Raw genomic sequence first — 19,126 nt, 5'->3', positions numbered from 1 at the left:
GGGCTCACAGCTGCCGGTAACACTGTCCCCGGAGCTAGGATGCCTCTCAAGCCTGGTCTTTGAAGCACCTACATTCACACGCACACACCCACACACAGGCACAAATACATAGCTTTTTTATATAACACACATACCCAGAGGAGGAGAGGGAGTAAGGGAAGGGAAGGAAGCAGAAGGAAGGGGAGGGAGAGAGGAGGGGAGGGGAGGAGAGAAAGGGTTCTGGAGTCGCTTTCCCTCTATGCCTGCCTCTGCCTCTCCCTACTTAGACCACCACGCCCTAGCTCTTCAGCTTTACCCCTAGCTCTTCAGCTTTAACCTTAGCGTCTGCAATCCTTTCTTGACACCAAAACTGACAGCTCATTTTTTTTTTTTACTGCTCTTTTTAAATAAACCTAGATGCGACCCAAAGCCACAGGTAGCTGGGCACAGAGCCACATATCTATAATTTCACCTTCTCGGGAGGCGGAAGACTTGGATTTCAAAACCAAAACAACAACATGCAGCTCTAATAACGGCTTTGGACACGTCTTTGAATTTACTGTATCCTCTCTACCAAACTTGTAGCAAAACTGTGGTTTAATTAACATTGCTTACGCAAAAAGTATCCTAATTAGCCTTATTTCCATTTTATGAGGCAGACACTGCAAGCTCCCAGCCAGTAACCAGGCTCTCTTTCTTACTAAGGAGATCCTCTTTGTACACAGGAAACCAGCGCACCTGCTAAAATGCAGTATTTGTCAGGCTCTCTACCAGGAGGGGTCTGTGACATCAGAATTTAAAATTCTGGTGAATACCCCCGTAACTCATACCAGGTGCTCAATAACCACGTGTGTAATAAAAACATATCATCGATTTTACACTGTATGTGTGTGTGCGCGCACGCGTGCACGTACCTAGATGGAAGAAATGAGCTGCTGTGGTGTCTACCCAGCCTCACTACGTGCCTCACTTGTAGAAAAATGAGCAAGCACCTGCCCTTCTGTCACCACAGGCCTTTGCCTGTTATCACAGGGTCACCTGCAGCCGTACCCTTTCCACCAGGAGTGACTGTCCCTCCACGCTCTCAGCTGCTTCTTCCAGGCATTTATCTCCATGAGAAAAGCATCACTACAGCTCGCCTCTATCCTAGACCAACGCCTGATTCTGATAAGTAGGGCATTTACCTTTATAAAGTCAATGCCCACATGCAGAATTATCACCTGATCGTTTATAAACCTGAGAGAGCAGTGGTGTAGGAGTGGACCAGGGATGCTTGTCTGACATCAAAAGTCTACAGGCCAGTCTCAGACAATTAGTTTGAAATTAGAGAAAATAAAAGTAACAGTTATGGGCTGGAGCTGGACCTCATTGGCAGAGTATAGCCACCATGCCCGAGGTTCAATCTCCAATAATTGAATAAAACAAAAAAGAGATTATGATAACATACTTAAAAGCTTTTTCAGTAGTATATATTTTATAATTAAGAGATTATTCAAAATGTCCTATGTCCTCCATACAATGCTCCTGGAGTACTTACTAAAGTAAAACGCATACAAATAACAGCAGCTACAGTAACTGGAGTGTTTGGGAGGGAAAGTTACACAAGCAATTATTAGCAAGGGCTGTCTGAGTGTGGAACACAGCTTTCTTGATTGTGTGATAGCCCCTAAAAGCCACACTTCACCTGCGACAAGGCAGCTCAAAGGTTCTTAGCTACATTTACTTCTAGTGTAGCTTTAAGTCTATCTAGACTGTTATAAAATAGTATGAAGAAAGACAGGCTATGAGTCATAAATTTTTAAAGACCCAAAGAATTAAAGATAAGCATTCCTGAATGCCAATATTTCAATTAACTGTAAGAAACTAAGCGCCATGCTAACACGTACCTTTCTCAGGCATCCATATTCCTCACTGAGTTCTCCGGGCTTGCTTAACTTGATTGGCGTTCTGAATATAAACTCTGGAAGAAAGGGAAAATACTTTTTAATTTAGTTTTGTAGGAAGGGATCTTTACAGTGTCCAACCGCTGACAGCCATGTTACAACCTGCATAAAAAACTATGGTTATCTTTTTTTTTTTTTTTTAAACAGTGTTCCATCATGTAGCCCAGGCTATACTGGAACTCACTATTGTAGACCAGGGTGACTTTAAACACAAAGAGATCTACCTGCCTCTGCCTTCCAAGAGCTAGAATTAAAGACATGTGCTTTCACGCCTGCTTATGGTTATCTTAATTTGAATACTCATTTAATCAATACTTACTAAAGGTTATAAATCAGGACTATACTAAGCTCTAGAATATAAACAAATACAATCCTTGTGCCATGGAATTACAACCGTGTAGAAGAGCAGAAAAGAAGGAAACAAGTGAGAATATATTCTGAGCAGTGGTAGTAAGTGCTATCAGAAGGAAATTAATGTAGGGTGTAAAGAAAAGTCTGTTTTATCCAGAGTGGTCAGGAAAGGGTTCATTGATGAACATGCCAAAAAAACACAAAGAAAATTGCATTTAAGCCCTATGTCACACATCACATGCATGCACACACGCGTGCAAGTGTGCGCGCGCACACACACACACACACACACACGCAAATATGTTTTATATTTTTCAGTATGTAAACTACTTTCTTTAGCCCTCCAAGACCTTAGTGGCTCTCATGAGCCTACCAAAGAAAGCAATTGCTTCCTTCAAGGGCTCCATTAATTGGTCATCTTCAAAATCACTACATTGCTCAACCCCTGACTAATTAACCACAAAACAGGAACCATGTACATTACAATTTGATTTCTCATCTAAACTTCTATCTTCTCTCTTTCTATCCTCTATTTGTTAATCAAAGACTGAAGTCTATAAGGCACATAAAGTACATGGATATTATGCAAATGGACAATAAAAATAAGAACTTAGAACAGGAGTAGGTAAGTCTTATAAAAACCAAAAAGCCATGCATGTTGATACTATCCTGTAATCCCTGTACTCAGGAGCCAAAAGCAGAATTGTCATAAATTCATTAATAGCCCAGACTACAGAGCAAGAACCTATGTTTAAAAAGGGTGGAGGGGTACACACCTTATTTCTGTAAATATGACAATAGTTTATATCCTCATGATATTTAGTGCTCTAACTATGGTAACAATTTTACAATTTATTGGTAACTTTAACCTCCCAGTGTTGGCTTTATAAAAACTAAGGTCCTCAAAAGCCTTTTGTTCTTTTTCAGTTGTCTCAAATGTTTTCAAAAGACAGTATACTGGAGAATAAAGGAGAAACTAAAGAAGTGAACCTGATAGAGATTCAGAAACAGGGACTCCAAGTTCTCCCATGCACTAAGAAGACACTCCACGCTCAGTTTGGAAAGCAATCTATCACCTTCACCCACTTCAAGTCCTGATACTATAAAGTCTTTCTTCGTTAACACCAGCTGCCATTTCCAAGTTGAGCTTTCTAGCTATACAACTGCCAACTGTTATCCAATATTTTTTCTCATTAAATTCCTTTTTTAATTAAATTCACAAGTGTAGATTTCTGCTTTTTATTACTTTAGCTGTTTGTATTTTTTCATAAAGTAATCTGAAATAAACAGTATACCAGGAGCTGATAAAAGCAAAAGGAAGAAAAAGAGAAAGATTTAAAAGAAGAACGCAAATGGGGTTGCACACTGGGCTTCCGTCTACAGTCACTGTTAATACTACAACAACTAACATTATATATTGTGTTCCTCTGCATGGCTGCTTGTTGTCCACAGGCCAAACTGCTGGCACTGGATGTTGAGCTGAAGACAAGTGGTTTAACAGACAATAAACCCACCTTCCTAAGCCAGCACTGGGTGACAGACCCTCCAGCTCAACTCCTGCCATCTGCTCAGCACAGTGCTGGCAACAATGGCATTCCTATAGAGATTTCAGGAGGAACACCAGGACTTCCCACATGGCTAAGAGCAGTTTACATCTCCTCTAGAGGAGATCTGGTCCCTGTATTGACTACATAAGCCCATCTTCCTGGTTTGTTAAAGCTCTCTGTGTAAGTGAAGAACATTACTTCTCCTTTCTATCACGGTTGTGGATTCTTCTTCCAGTGGATATTCTTTTAGAACACATTACTCGAATTCTTCTTCTTCTTTTTAAAGACAGGCTCTTCTCCTGGAACTCCAAGGTCCACCTACCTCAGCCTCCCACGAGCTGGGCTTAGGGTTAAAGGCACGTGCACTTCAATTCATATTTCGAAGACTTTGGGACCAAGACATAATCAATTCTATCATAGTTCCTTCTGGTACAAACTATAACAATCTTCTCAGATGCACTTTTTAAATTTCTAAGTATTTTGAGGAGCAACATAAGGAACATAATCTTATGCAGGCTTATAAATAAGACTACTATCCAACACAAGGGAATAAAAATACTTCAGTGGTAGCTGGGTAGAAATAGCAACTTGTTTACCATTAGGAAATTTTCTCTGTTTAAAACAGTTCTTGCTGGTTATTTAGTATACAATGAATTCTATTATTTTATATAACTAATATATACTAATTTCAAAAATAAATAAACTTTTCAAGTCTCAAGAGTATAATATCTTCATCTTGTAAATAATCTAAAATTTAAAACTTGATCCCAGACAAGCATAAGAGCCTCGGATAAGAAAGGTTCAATACCCTGGTCTATAAAATCAGAATAACAGCAAATATAATTCTAATTAATGATATCATTAACTATAGGCTTAAGAATCAAACGAGGATAATGAGAGTGAAAACAATTTGTAAATAATTTCAAACAGAGCAACATATAGCACAATTTATTAAACATAAAATTATATTATAGCATATTATATTAGTGGTATAATGCTCCTTAAATTATAATTTGTTTTTATTTACAAGTTAAACTTGTAAGAAACACAGATCTAGCTGTTTTTATATGTACATTTGCACAAAAAGCTAAATTTGCTCTGAAACATTCATTAAGAAATTCACACAGGGCTGGTGAGATGGTTCAGCAGGTAAGAGCACTGACAGCTCTTCCAAAAGTCCTGAGTTCAAATCCCAGCAACCACATGGTGGCTCACAACCACTCATTATGAGATCTGATGCCCTCTTCTGGTGCATCAGAAGACGGCTACAGTGTACTTATTTATAGTAATAAATAAATCTTTGAGTCAGAGCCAGCAGGGCCGACCGGAGAGAGCGAGGTCCAACAAAATTTCACTTCCCAATAGCCACATGAAGGCTCACAACCACCTGTACAGCTACTGTGAACTCATATACATAAAATAAATAAATAAATCTTTAAAAAATTCATACAAGGATAAACAGCTGGCATCACAGCCCTGCAGACGTGTAAAAGACATAATAATATCAGGTTCAGACACTTGTTCTGCCAATGAAATGAAATTATTTAGAAATGGCAAAGCCTTGCTTTGTTCCCATCTCATCTATCAAATACGAATCAAGAAACTGGCCAACCTATCTCATAGGCAATTAGACCACAATTTATTATTATTATTATCTATCCTATATCTTACTCTGCCTCTGACTTTGAAATCAAAAGACAAGAGTAGGGTGTTATCGTATATTGACTAACATTAGGACTGAGATAAATCATCTGAGTATTGGGTTAGAATAATGGGTTGTTTTCTATGTGTCTTAGTCAGGGTTTTATTCCTGCACAAACATCATGACCAAGAAGCAAGTTGGGGAGGAAAGGGTCTATTCAGCTTACACTTCTACATTGCTGTTCATCACCAAAGAAAGACAGGACTGGAACTCAAGCAGGTCAGGAAGCAGGAGCTGATGCAGAGGCCATGAAGGGATGTTCCTTACTGGCTTGCTTCCCATGGCTTGCTCAGTCTGCTTTCTTATAGAACCCAAGACTACTAGCCCAGAGATGGCACCACCCACAAGGGGCCTTTCCCCCTTGATCACTAATTGAGAAAATGCCTTACAGTTGGATCTCATGGAGGCATTTCCTCACCTGAAGCTCCTTTCTCTGTGATAACTCCAGCTGTGTCAAGTTGACACAAAACCAGCCAGTGCATCTGTGATCCTTTGCTGAGACACACTCTGTCCACATCCCCCAGAACATTTTTTACTTACCCTAGACTCTTTCTCTCTAAATCTTTTCTGATTCTAGGCCACAAAACCCGTCCTTATTTGAGTGATGTCAATTGTGCCTTACAGTGGCCTAATTGACTTCTAAGTTATCTTAGGGCCAGGGCAATCCTGATGCCCACAGTCATTATGTTTACTTCTGTCATTCTTTACCCTAAATCTCGGGCACTATCTGAGTCAACAGTACTCATCTATGTGAGAGAAGCCAGATGTAATTTAAAAAGAATATCAATGTAAACATGTCTTAAGCTCTATTAAACTCATGGGACTGAGTTGTTATCAGAAAACTGTTTCCAAAATCATGCTGTGCTTAATAAATATGGCTAAAATCAACCAAGTGGTGTCAGACTCTCCAAGTTAGGCCCAGCACAAGTCAGGCTGAACTGAGTCTCAGTCTTCTCTCACCTGGGTCATTTCCCTGCCATCTATAAAGCCTGTGGGGAATCCCCACAAAGGATAATGTTTTCTTAAAAAACTAATCTACCTCACAGGGAAGCACACCGTAACTGCAAGCAGTGTTAGTGTCAGCAGCCAACGAGCAATCCTTACAATAGGCCTCCTGTGTGGCATGTACCTGCAACCCTAGTCTCAGGAAACTGAAAGAAAAGGATCTTTGTAAATTCCAACCCACCCCAGATACATAGCCTAGACTCAGCCTGGGCTATGCAGTAGGATGCTATCTCAAAAATATAAAATAAAATCTTTACAATAAGACATGTAACAGTTAATGAGCTCACAATATATACTAAATATCACATACATACAAACCACACACTGCGAAAAAGAGATATGGTCCATCTGTCATTATGAAGGATTGCCCTATCAACTTAGCCTTTCGCTGATCCCTTCAACTAGGATTTAAGGTAGGGCTCCTATCTTCCATGACTTACCAGTACGAATGATTTACTGCACCTAACTGATTCTAGAACTACCTGCTTCTCTGCTATGAATATGAAATCTTGGTACATGCTCAGCAGAAAGTGTATGTGATCAACTGTAGGCACTTAGTCTCCAGCAAGGTTCTCTGGTTGACAACACGCACACAGTGCTCTTCTTTCTTTGCTGGGGGAGTAATACACATCTTGCATGCCTCCACTCAGGGAAAACTCTGGAAGCCTGAACCTAACTTCCTCCAGACTTTGTTCCACAAAATGTTTCCTCAGTATTATTTTTTATTTTGCTCAGTATTATTTCACTGTCCTAGATCACAGCTATGAGTTCAACTATCTGCTGAGTCCTGTAAGGGTTCCTGTTGAGTGTGGGTGGTGACTGGGTGCAGACAGACAGACACAGACACAGACAACAGACACACAGATGCACATGCACACGCGTGCACACACACACTGTGCAGCACAGGCTAACCTCAAGATCTTCCTGCCTCAGACTTCTAGATGCTGATATTACAAATATGCACTACTAAATGCCTAGCTTTAAAAAGTCTTTGTCTCAGTTTGTATCTGAGAAATGATAGCAATAAGCACATCTATAGTTGATTCAGCATCAACTTTTTTTGTTTGGTTGGTTGGTTTTGGTTTTGGTTTTGGTTTTTCGAGACAGGGCTTCTCTGTGTTGTCTTGGCTCTCCTGGAACTAACTCTGTAGACCAGGCTGGCCTTGAACTCAGAAATCCGCCTGCCTCTGCCTCCCGAGTGCTGGGATTAAAGGTGTGCGCCACCATGCCTGGCTCAGCATCAACTTTTAATTCACTCTTATTTCCTACTCTATATTCTTCTGAAGTCTGTAAAATTCCACTACAGTTCAATCTTACAGGTAAAATGCTATTTGGCTTAGCATAGTTATAACATCAAAGCCACAGCTCTGAAACTCTGTGAAGTGCGGCACTTCAATCTGCCTGGATGAGTGTGAAGAAAACGGACCAAGCAAAGGCCAGAAACGAAAGCTCCCCGTTTCAACGTCTGATCGTATGTTTATTAGCTTACAGGAGGTGGGTGTTTGCTACTGTGTGCATCGAGGTTAAAGAACAGCCTGGGCAGTCAGCACTCTTTCCTCCACAAGGGCCACGGGCATTGACCTCAAGTGGCCAGGGCTCACAGTATGCATCTTGCCTGCTGAGCCCTCTTGCTGGCCCAAAAGCTCCTCTTTCAAATCAGTCTTTCACAGCTGAATAGTGACTGTGTAGCAGACACTTAACATTATCAGTGGGTAGAACCATTTGGCTCCATGATTTGTAAGGTAGTTTGTATCTGCTGATGTGGGATTTTACTTAATTTTCCCTCACTTCCCTAACCTTCTTAGGATTATATGTCAGCTTCCTCTACCCCAAAAGAGGAACTTGAGGTTGAAATGCCAGCAACGCTATCATAAGCAGAGGAACAAGATGTCCAGGCCAACAGGAAAAGCAACACAACCCTTTCTTGTTCAGAGCAGTTAGTTTAAAGAAAAAAAAAAAAATCTACTAATCCCATGGGGCCTTGTAGCTTCATTGGTTAAAAGTGCCTGCCTATCTAGGAAAACATCTACCAACTGTTCAATGATTCCCAAATGTCTTAGTAGCACAAGAACTGCTCACACTTCCCTCCCTTACAGAAAGTGCTAGACGTGGCTCTGGATGCATGAGCGCACAGAATATCCCCATTCATAGAGGAATCCAGGGCTGACAGAATTTCCTGATGCCTGCCCTCTGACTCTGTATACCAGGAAGAGAAACTCCCAAGGGACAAGGAAGGTGCCTTAAGAAGGACACACACCTGTGGTTAGTAACCTATGTACATTCTAAGAACAGAAAAACATCCTTAAAGGTCCTTCTTAAAATTGACTCTCTGGGCAGGGTGACCAGTAATTAGTTAATGAACTACCAGGCATTCTGCTACTTGCCCCAAACACCCACATTCAATGTAGACTTTTTTATTTTTATTTACTGTGCATGGATGTTCTGTTTGCACGTCTACCTGTGCACTATGCATCTGCTTGTGGAGGCCAGAAGAGGACACTGGATCCTCTGGAATGGGAATCACAGACAATCGTGAACCACCATGTGGGTGCTCAGAAGTGAACCTGAATCCTCTGTAGAGAGGCCAGTGCTCTCTTAGCCACGGAACCATCTAGTCCTTCAATGTAGTATTAGAAACAGAGAGCCCTACTCTACTCTACTGGAAGATGCTAGCTTACCAATTCCAAAGGCCAGAGTCAGCTGTCCTCTAGTCCCTGAACATGCCTGAGTGTCCCCTCTCACAAAGTTTAATTTCTTATGAAGGTAGCAGAACAAAAGAGAATTTTGGATTTCTTTTTTTCTTTATACTATCTCTAACTTCCTATTTGGTGGTAGGAATTAGTTACAGAAATCCAGATACTTAGTAGTTTTGAAAAATGTAGTCTTTGCATTAAACCAGTGCTCTAACATGCATTGCAATGCTCTAGCAATGATTTCTTCTCTGCTTTTGGGGGCGTTGAAAAAACAATCCAGCTTACTAGTTAACACCAGTTCAAGGAGAATTTTGGATTTCTTGAGTCTTAAAACCTATTATGTCTTAAATTTGAATGTGAATATTCTGACTAGCCATTTGTCCTTGTAATTTGTCATTTGTAATTTTATAATATTACAACCACATCTCAAAACTACAGACATGACATAAAACGATGATTCTTAAAGGTTGTGCGCTGTAAAGTGTTTGGTGAGTTAATTTACCACCATTCAAATGCATGGCTAAATTAATAGCGACCACGAAATGTTTAACTAGAGAGTATTGCAGTCACTTCAAACATAAGGGATAATTGTCTCTAACTACCAGAGCTGGTTCCACACCACTTATATTTCAATACAGTATAAGAGTCAGTTGTGGGGCACAGTCTCTGCCACCTCCGCAGTTTTACATCACCTCACTCCTTCCTTATAGTTTATGGCTCCTGGCTAAACCACATTCTGTCCCACATCTATGCCTGAAATGCTCTCAACCGTCCACCCTTACCAGGTTAAAATAAACCATCCTTTAAATAGGAGCCAAATATAGGCTATGCCAGGCCCATGCCTAACTCACTCATCATCATGTCTCTGTAATGTGCCTTTATCACCATTTTCCAAAGAAGGAAACTGAGGTACAGAGAGTATAATTTGCCAGTGCCCCAGTAGTGTATGAAAACCATGACTGAAACCCTGGAAATCAGATTCTGTGCTCTCACATACTAAAATACACACACACACACACACACACACACACACACCTTTAACAGACAAAGGACATAGGAAATTATTATAGCCCAGGACCTAGGGTAAAATCAAACACTACTGCCTTGCTTAGCCATCAGCAAAAAGGCTCCCTCCTGCAGCAAATGGGACCAAACACAGAGACCATGACCAGACATTATACAGAGAATAAGAGAGCCTGGAATACTCAGCCCTAAACAGCAAGGCTCCATCAAATCCCTCCCTCAGGGCTCAGGGAACCCTAAGAAGAAGAGACAGAATGAATGTAAGAGCCAGAGGGGGTGGAGGACACCAAGAAAGCAATGCCATCCAAATCAGCGTGATTAATACACACCTAACTCACAGAGACTGAGGTAGCACCCATAGGATACTGTATCTTATATGGGCAAAGACCTGTGTACAAGAATGTTCACTGCAGATCTCTCACAGCACTGAAGACTATAATCTGAATGACCTTCAAACTAAGACTAAACAAACTACGATCTAAGTGGGACACCATTTCTCTAACAGTTGCTCCTATAATGTCTGTTTTTATCCTAGCTTCCAAATTGGCCTGGTAATTTTGGGTAAGATGTCATCCACTGTGTCTAAAAAGCAGCAGCTCAGGATGACATCATCTCCCTGCTGAGGCTCGCCATGTTCCCTAACAGCAGTCAGAATGAACCTAAAGAGAACATGAACAGACTCGAAACTGCCTGCAGTTTCCAGACTGTAAACTTGACTCTGCCCTTGTGCACAACCCCATAGGGGTCCAACGAGGATCCCAGCATTCATCAGGCCTGTCTTCCTCAGGAGCTCCCGGACATTTTCTTCCTCTACCCTGAAGGAACGCTAAAGACCGCCTGTTTCTCCAAGGCTTCTGTGAGGGTCCTCAGCCTTTCTACCCTACCCACTTTAACCAGCAGATGCTCCAAGGGGCAGGAGGTGGGGTCATGCTCCTCCTCCTTACTAGGGTCCTGGCCTCTCAGGTCTGGCTGCCTGGTGCCCTGAGCTACACTTTTCTATCTCCTCGGGCCCATGAGGAGAGCACAGCTGACTCTCTGCTTCCTCCCCTCACCAAGAATCCAAATCTGAAGCTCTGGCTGCCTTGGCAACCTTACAGTGCTCTCATGTGGATATTTTTTTTTTTAAATAAGGCTCTTCTAGTTATTCTCAGCAGGAGTCTTTGTCTGCTACAATCTGTTCCACTGTACCCAGAAGAATTTAAAATCCACATACTTCATAAGCACTGTAAGTAAAACACAATTTCATGATAAAAGCACAAATGAGACCCAACTATTTTTTTCAAATTATGAGATGAAGTAATTATATGGCAAATGCAGACACAGGAATAAATCTGAAGGGAGAAGAAAGGACCAACAGGAGCTAACATAATCAAAAGGGCCAGGCTCTCTGCAAGGGGTTAGTTATGGCAGGGATCAAGAAAACATTCTAGCAAAGCCAAGAAAGCCACTCAAAAACTGTGTGAGTGCACTGTGAACTAGAGTGGGACACAAGATGCATGCGCTGGACAGCAAGGGAAGACGATGTTGAGTGGAGAAGGCTGGAAATGGCTGCTGAGGAGGCCTAAAGGCGGGACTAGACCCCAGGGGTTAGACACAAAGCAATGTATCTCTGCATCTAAAGCGCAAAGTCACATGGCGCACCTCTGAGAGTGGCAGGGGTGGGAGGGATGAAGTTGGAGCAATGATTACTGAGTGACTGTAACAACAGCGACATAGGCCCTAGAAATACACAAGGAGTAAGCAGGAATACACGAGCGTGGTACACCCTTGGGAAAACAGAAAGGAAATACACTTTAGAGAGACTAAAATGGTACCACCGAGATGGCTCAGGGGTAAAGGCACGGGTAGCCACGCCTGATGACATCAATTTGATCCCAGAAACCTACATGGTGGAAGGTGAGAAGTGACTCCCAAAAGTTGTTCTCTGATTTTACATACAGACTGTGGTACTCACAAAGGTACATGCATGTACTCACACAGGCACACACAAAATCAGTAACTATAGAAAGGGTTTTAAAGGATTAAACCCCTGACAGCAAAGACAGAAGAAAAAAAAAAAAAAGGCTTGGCTCTTATGCATACTGAGGTTCAGATGAGAAAAGACATCACAGCTATTTATGGGCACCTGAACACAGCACTGGGATAGGTACACTTAGAAAAGTTACACATGCGTATAGGAAAAATCAGCTAATATGGGGTTTGGTCCTATGCACAGCGGCCTGCATGCACAGGGGTCTTCAAGCATAGCACATCTCTGGCAGATAAAGAGGAAGTGCTGTACCTCTTGGAAACATGCGTTAAGTGTATACACAGGACACAGGAGTCACTATCAACAGTCACAAGTGACCCATGTATGTATGTGCCTATCCACCAAAAAGAAAACTGTCAAATAAAATCTCGCCATGCACCCCAGACACACGATCCTCCTGCATCAGTCTCTCTGAGTGCTGACAGGTACTGGCCACCATAACCAGCCTTCCAAAAGGAGAAAATCTAATGTTAAATTAAGCACACCCTCTGCAGCATGAAGAGAAATAAGAGAAAACCATAAATGCGTGCTAACCCAAACTAATATGATCCCCTACGCTTGGGGGTGATAAAGCTCTGAGTCAGAGCACTTACATAATACATGGGAGGCAGTGGGTCAATCGCCAGCGCCACAAAGAACATAAATAAGCTATTTATTTACTACTCTTAGGTTAGCTCCTTCTAAGAATGTGGACTAAGTGTCAATCAACTACATTAACCTGCTCACTCACTGGCTCACACAAGGAGCAGTTAGAGTAGGCAAGACCAAGAGTGCTCACCTGGGAAGAGAGAGTAGAGACAAAGTTAAGAACTGAGAGCACTGACAGCACTTGTGGCTCTCGAAGAGGACATGGGATTGATTCCCAGCACTCACAGGGCAGCTCACACTGCCATAACTCAAGTTCCAGGTGCCTGACCTCTACAGGCACTAGGTATGCACAACATACATACGTGTGAGCAAAACTCTCACATACATGAAATAAATCTTTTAAAATTTTTTTCTTAAATGCTAGTAAAATTTAGACTCAAGTATACAGACTGCCTGAATTCCTCTAATCACTATCACACTCAATTTCACAGGTTAGATTTTAAACCATCCCCTGGTAGATCATTAATCAAATCAAAACTTCACAGCTCACATGATGTTTGTAACTTCAGGTATAATAATTTAATTTCTACAAATGTATCTAGGAAATTTTTCTAGAACAGAAACACTTCTATGTCAAACTATTTTCAGGGCTCACAAGATGGCTTGGCAAAGTCGCTTGCTGGCCATCAAACCTGATGGCCTGAGGTTGACCTCCTGTGACCACGACAGAAGGGAAAGGCCAGCTGCTCAAGTTTTCCTCTTACTTCCTCAAGCATGCTGTGCTCCAACACACACACACACACACACACACTCTCTCTCTCTCTCTCTCTCTCTCTCTCTCTCTCTCACACACACACACACACACACACGGGGGGGGGGGGAGTATATAAAAGTTAAAAAAAGATATTCACTACAAAATGAAAACCAAAAGTTACCTCGATGCTAAACACTGAGCAACTGGTTAGGCTAATTATGTACAGCCAGACAATGTACTAATGGCTATGCTGGCTAGGTTTATGACAACTTGACACAAGTTAAAGACGTCTGAAAGGAAGAAACCTCAGTAGAGAAGATGCCTCCAGAAGACCCAGCTGTAAAGCTTCTTCTTAATTAGTGACTGAGAGGGAGGGGAGAGCCCAGCCTATAGTCGGTGTTGCTATCCCTGGGCTGGTGGTTCTGTGTTCTATAAGAAAACAAGCTGATCTGTAAGGCAAAAGACACTGTCAATAAGACAAAAAGGCCACCAACAGATTGGGAAAGGATTTTTACCAATCCTAAATCTGATAGAGGACTAATATCCAATTATACAAAGAGCTCAAGAAGCTGGACTCCAGAAATTCAAATAACCCCATTAAAAATGGGGTTCAGAGCTAAACAAAGAATTCTCAACTGAGGAATACCGAATGGCTGAGAAGCACCTGAAAAAATGTTCAACATCCTTAATCATCAGGGAAATGCAAATCAAAACAACCCTGAGATTCCATCTCACACCAGTCAGAATGGCTAAGATCAAAAATTCAGGTGACAGCAGATGCTGGAGAGGATGTGGAGAAAGAGGAACACTCCTCCATTGTTGGTGGTATTGCAAGCTTGTACAACCACTCTGGAAATCAGTCTGGCGGTTCCTCAGAAAATTGGACATAGTACTACCGGAGGATCCCGCAATACCTCTCCTGGGCATATATCCAGAAGATGTTCCAACTTCTTGGAAAGAAACATGCTCCACTATGTTCATAGCAGCCTTATTTATAATAGACAGAAGCTGGAAAGAACCCAGATGTCCCTCAACAGAAGAATGGATACAGAAAATGTGGTACATTTACACAATGGAGTACTACTCAGCTATTAAAAACAATGAATTTATGAAATTCTTGGACAAATGGATGTATCTGGAGGATATCATCCTTAGTAAGGTAACCCAATCACAAAAGAAGTCACTAGATATGCACTCACGAATAAGTGGATATTAGCCCAGAAACATAGAACACCCAAGATACAATTTGCAAAACACAAGAAAATCAAGAAGAGGAAAGACCAATGGGTGGATACTTCATTCCTCCTTAGAATAGGGAACAAAATACCCACGAAAGGAGTTACAGAGACAAAGTTTGGAGCTAAGACGAAAGGATGTACTATCAGAGGATACCCCACCTAGGGATCCATCCCATAATAAGCCACCAAACCCAGACACTATTGCACATGCCAGAAAGATTTTGCTGAAGGGACCCTGGTATAGTTGTCTCATATGAGGCTACTATGCCAGTGCCTGGCAAATACAGAAGTGGATGCTCACAGTCATCTATAAGATGGAACACAGGGCCCCCAATGGAGAAGCTAGAGAAAGCACCCAAGGAGCTGAAGGGGTCTGCAACCCTATAGGTGGAACAACAATATGAACTAACCAGTACCCCCAGAGCTCATATCTCTAGCTGCATATGTAGCAGAAGATGGCCTAGTCGGCCATCATTGGGAAGAGAGGCCCCTTGGTCTTGCAAACTATATATGCCTCAGTACAGGGGAATGCCAGGGCCAAGAAGCGGGAGTGAGTGGGTAGGGGAGCAGGGCGGCGGGAGGGTATAGGGAACTTTCGGGATAACAATTGAAATGTATATAAAGAAAATATCTAATAAAAAAATGGAAAAAAAAAGAAAAAAAGAAAACAAACTGAAAGCTGGGTGTGGTGGCACACACCTTTAATCCCAGCACTAGGGAGGCAGAGGCAAGGCGGATTTTAAAGTGAGTTCCAGGACAGCCAGGACTATACAGAGAAACCCTGTCTCGAAAAAACAAAAAAACTAAAACAAAAAAAAAAAAAAAGAAAGAAAGAAAGAAAAAGAGAAAGAGAAAGAAAGAAAGAAGACAAGCTGAGCAAGCCATGAAGAGCAAGCCAGTAAGCAGCACCCCTCCATGGATGGCGTCCAGGTTCCTTCCCTATTTAAGTTCCTGTCCTGACTTCCTTTGATGATGAACAACAATATGGAGTGTAAGCCAAATAAACCCTTTCCTCCCAAAGTTGTTTTAGCCATGGTGTTTCATCACAGCAAACTAAGACAAGAACATTTTTTTAAATTCATTTATTGAATACACTTCAAGAGGGCAGTGGGCTGGAGAGTACTAGAATACCCAGAAAAGTAAAATGTTGCTTTAATAAAACGAAAAGCAACTGTTATGGTTTGCTAGATAATTGGCATGCAGGGGGGAAAGGCGACTTAATAAAATTCACAAATGGAGAAAATGAAAATCAAAGTGCTAACATAGGAGAGTGCATCCACGCGCACGTGTGTGTGTGTGTGTGTGTGTGTATAAGAACAACGCAAACAGTCACAAACCATTAGCAGGTTAAAGAGGAAATGAGCAGTGAAAGGGGGAAGTGATGTGGGGAAAGAAACAACAGAGAACAGGCACGGGGCCCTCCACAGAGAATTTTAATACAGTTTATTAGCTAAGACAAATCAATAAAAGGTTCTAAAGATGGGTCTGAAGAGCTGCAGACGTAACAGAGTCACACAGGATAAACAACTATGAAATCACTCTTACAGCCAAGTGCTGCAGTTAGGGAGTCACAGAAGGACAGGAATGAGGAGGACAGGGAACACTTTCTGGAGGAAGGGTGGAGTGGTCTAACCTACTGGCCAGTCTACCAACTCCTGAGTCAGAGAAGGCTGACAGTAGAGGTCAGACAGACTTGCAAAAGCAGAAACAGAAATAGTCAAGCAAAATAAGACTTCCATGCTGAGTCTAAAAACAACCCCCAAAGTGCCATTTTCTTGTTAGGCAACCTGTAATGGATCATCAGTAAAGTCTACGATTAAAAAGCCACAGAATCAGATGTAGGCACAGGGCTCAGGAGCAGCCACAATGAAGGACTTGGCCCTCAGAGCTCTCATCCTCAGGTGTCCACAGCAACACAGCCACCACCACCATGGAAAAACAGCTTTCAATTTCTGCTGCCATGTGAGGCAAAATATCATTCACAATTGTGGATTTGAATATAATTGACCCCCATAGGCTCATAGGGAGCAGTACTATTAGAGGTGTGACCTTGTTGGAGGAAGTGTGTCACTGGGGCTGGGCTATGAGGTTTCAAATGCTCAAGCCAGGTCCTCCTCCCCACCCCACCCCCCAGGCTGATCTGAATGTAGAACTCTCAGCTACCTCTCCAGCACCAGGTTTGCCTGCATGCCACCATGCCCCCCACCATGATGATAATGGACTAAACTTATGAATGTACGCCAGACCCAATTAAATGTTTTCCTTTCTAATAGCAATAGGACATTGACTAAGACAACAACCATTAGCAAAATGATTCCTAAGTTAGAAACAGTCCAGGATCCAGAACCAAACCGACTTGCATTCACTTGTACCCTCTCCTAGATTGTACCTCCAGTATTCATCCTTGCTAGCTTGATTCTTTAACCATAAAATGGCTGTCTGAATAGTTCATCTCATCTAATCTCCCAGCATTACTGAAAACAGTGCATGTGCATACCCAATGGCAGGCTCCCTGTTTCTCAAACTCTTTGTCTTCCCATATATCCTCAACACTGTTTGCATAGCCTCAACATTTAGTTCTGTATAAAGTGACATGACACTACCATGAGTAACTTTTGGTAGCTTTTAACCCCCTCTAACATATATACAACAGGACCCCAACCCTACCACTCGAGCTATATCCTCTGCCCTTCCTGTAAGTTGGTCCCCAGCTCTCACCCACGCCACTATTCCTAACTTGATCTACACTGTGACTTCACACTTGTTTCTCTCCTTCACTGTGTGATGATTCTCTACCCATACCTCCAACCCTTTCTCTGCCTTCTCTTTTCCAAAGCTTTCCTACTAACCCAGAGAGAACTACATTACCAACCCAGCTCAGAGCAGTCTATAAACGCACTAGCATGTATCATACTTGCTACAGAGGCTTGGATCTGCCTCACTACCTAGGGATAGATAGAGGATCTCCTGACATATATCCAAATGTGGTAGCTTTAACATAATTGGCTCCCACAGACCAAAAAGGAGTGGCACCAACTGGGAGGAAGGTATGGCCTTGTTGAAATATGTGAGACCTTGCTGGAAGAAGTGTGTCACCGTGGGGGCGAGCTTTGAGGTTTTATATGCACAAGGTACACCCAGTGTGGCACATAGTCTCTTGATGCCTTTGGATCAAGATAGAGAACTCTCTGGTCCTTCTCCAGCCAGCACCATGTCTGCCTGTATATTGCCATGCTTCCCATCAAATTAATAATGGACTAAACCTCTGAACCTGTAAGCCAGTCCCAATTAAATGCTGTCCTTTATAAGAATTGCTGTGGTCATGGTGTCTCTTTACAGCAGTAGAAACCTTAGCTAAGATACCAACTGTCATTCAGTGCCTTCTAAAGCGTTGGTTGAATATCTAATGAGAATATAAACTTCCACATTCAGTTTTCTCTACTCAAAGTCTCTGGCACCAGCAATTTCTCCCCTCCACCATAACACACAAGCCTAACACATCTGTTGGTGACTTGACTCACCTCTCTTACAAGGAAAGCTTAACTTCTTATCCCCACAGGCACGGTTTCTCTGCTCGCATTCAACAGACTCAGAAAGACGATCTGTTTCTGCAATCTTGGTTTTAGTTGTCAATTCAGGCCATTCTATGGGTTCTTTTGTTGCTGTGGTTGCTGTTGTTTCTGTGGTTGTTTTCATTCAACTACTGTACCAAATGCTTTAAAAAGTGCCCAAGCAGGCTACAAGCAGGCTGCCATGTTACCCAAGGATGGTGAAGCAGTACAAATGCACATCAGTTCACACTCCACTGTGCAAAGACAATCTATGCTTAGTCTAAGAACTAAGAATCGATCTCTAAAACCAAAAGACAAGCTTCACTGAAACACAAAGCTGGGCAGAGTAACTCACGTGTCGTTACAGGATCTGCTCCCGCTGGAAAGATGGGAACGAATAACCAGCAAGTGCCGTCCTTTGTGCTCTCATCGCTCCACCACCCCTAAAGCTTCTTACAATGCATTCTCCCCCAGCAGAATGAAACAGGCTCATCCAGTGCAAAGGATCAGTGCTCCCTCAGCATTGCTCTGTTTAATACACTTGTGCTCTCAAGTCCACCCTTCTAGGCACCTAGTCCAGTGCCTTACACATAGTGGGAGTTCTCCATTAAACACAGCACAAAGCCTTAGCATATAGGAGAAGTAAATTCCACAAATGCTAATTCTTTTACCGCCAAAACTTTCCTGCTAGTAATGACTATTCATGTTTAGATGCCAATAACC

General features: G+C 42.2%; 1 protein-coding gene across 1 annotated transcript in view; it reads right to left on the bottom strand.

Annotated features, from left to right (window-relative positions):
* The window catches only part of Rnf169 (ring finger protein 169), a 59,585-nt gene that overhangs the window by 31,864 nt on the left and 8,595 nt on the right, over nucleotides 1-19,126 (bottom strand). Inside the window, 1 exon segment of the mRNA XM_085841496.1 lies at nucleotides 1,866-1,939. Within this exon segment, the coding sequence (XP_085697622.1) occupies nucleotides 1,866-1,939 (74 nt within the window).

The sequence above is a fragment of the Mus caroli genome, unplaced genomic scaffold, assembly GCF_978045245.1.
Source record: "Mus caroli unplaced genomic scaffold, Mus_caroli_1 scaffold_8, whole genome shotgun sequence".
NCBI classification, from domain to species: domain Eukaryota; kingdom Metazoa; phylum Chordata; class Mammalia; order Rodentia; family Muridae; genus Mus; species Mus caroli.
The sequence above is the reverse complement of the archived record's forward strand: the minus strand, read 5'-3'. Positions and strand labels throughout refer to the sequence as shown.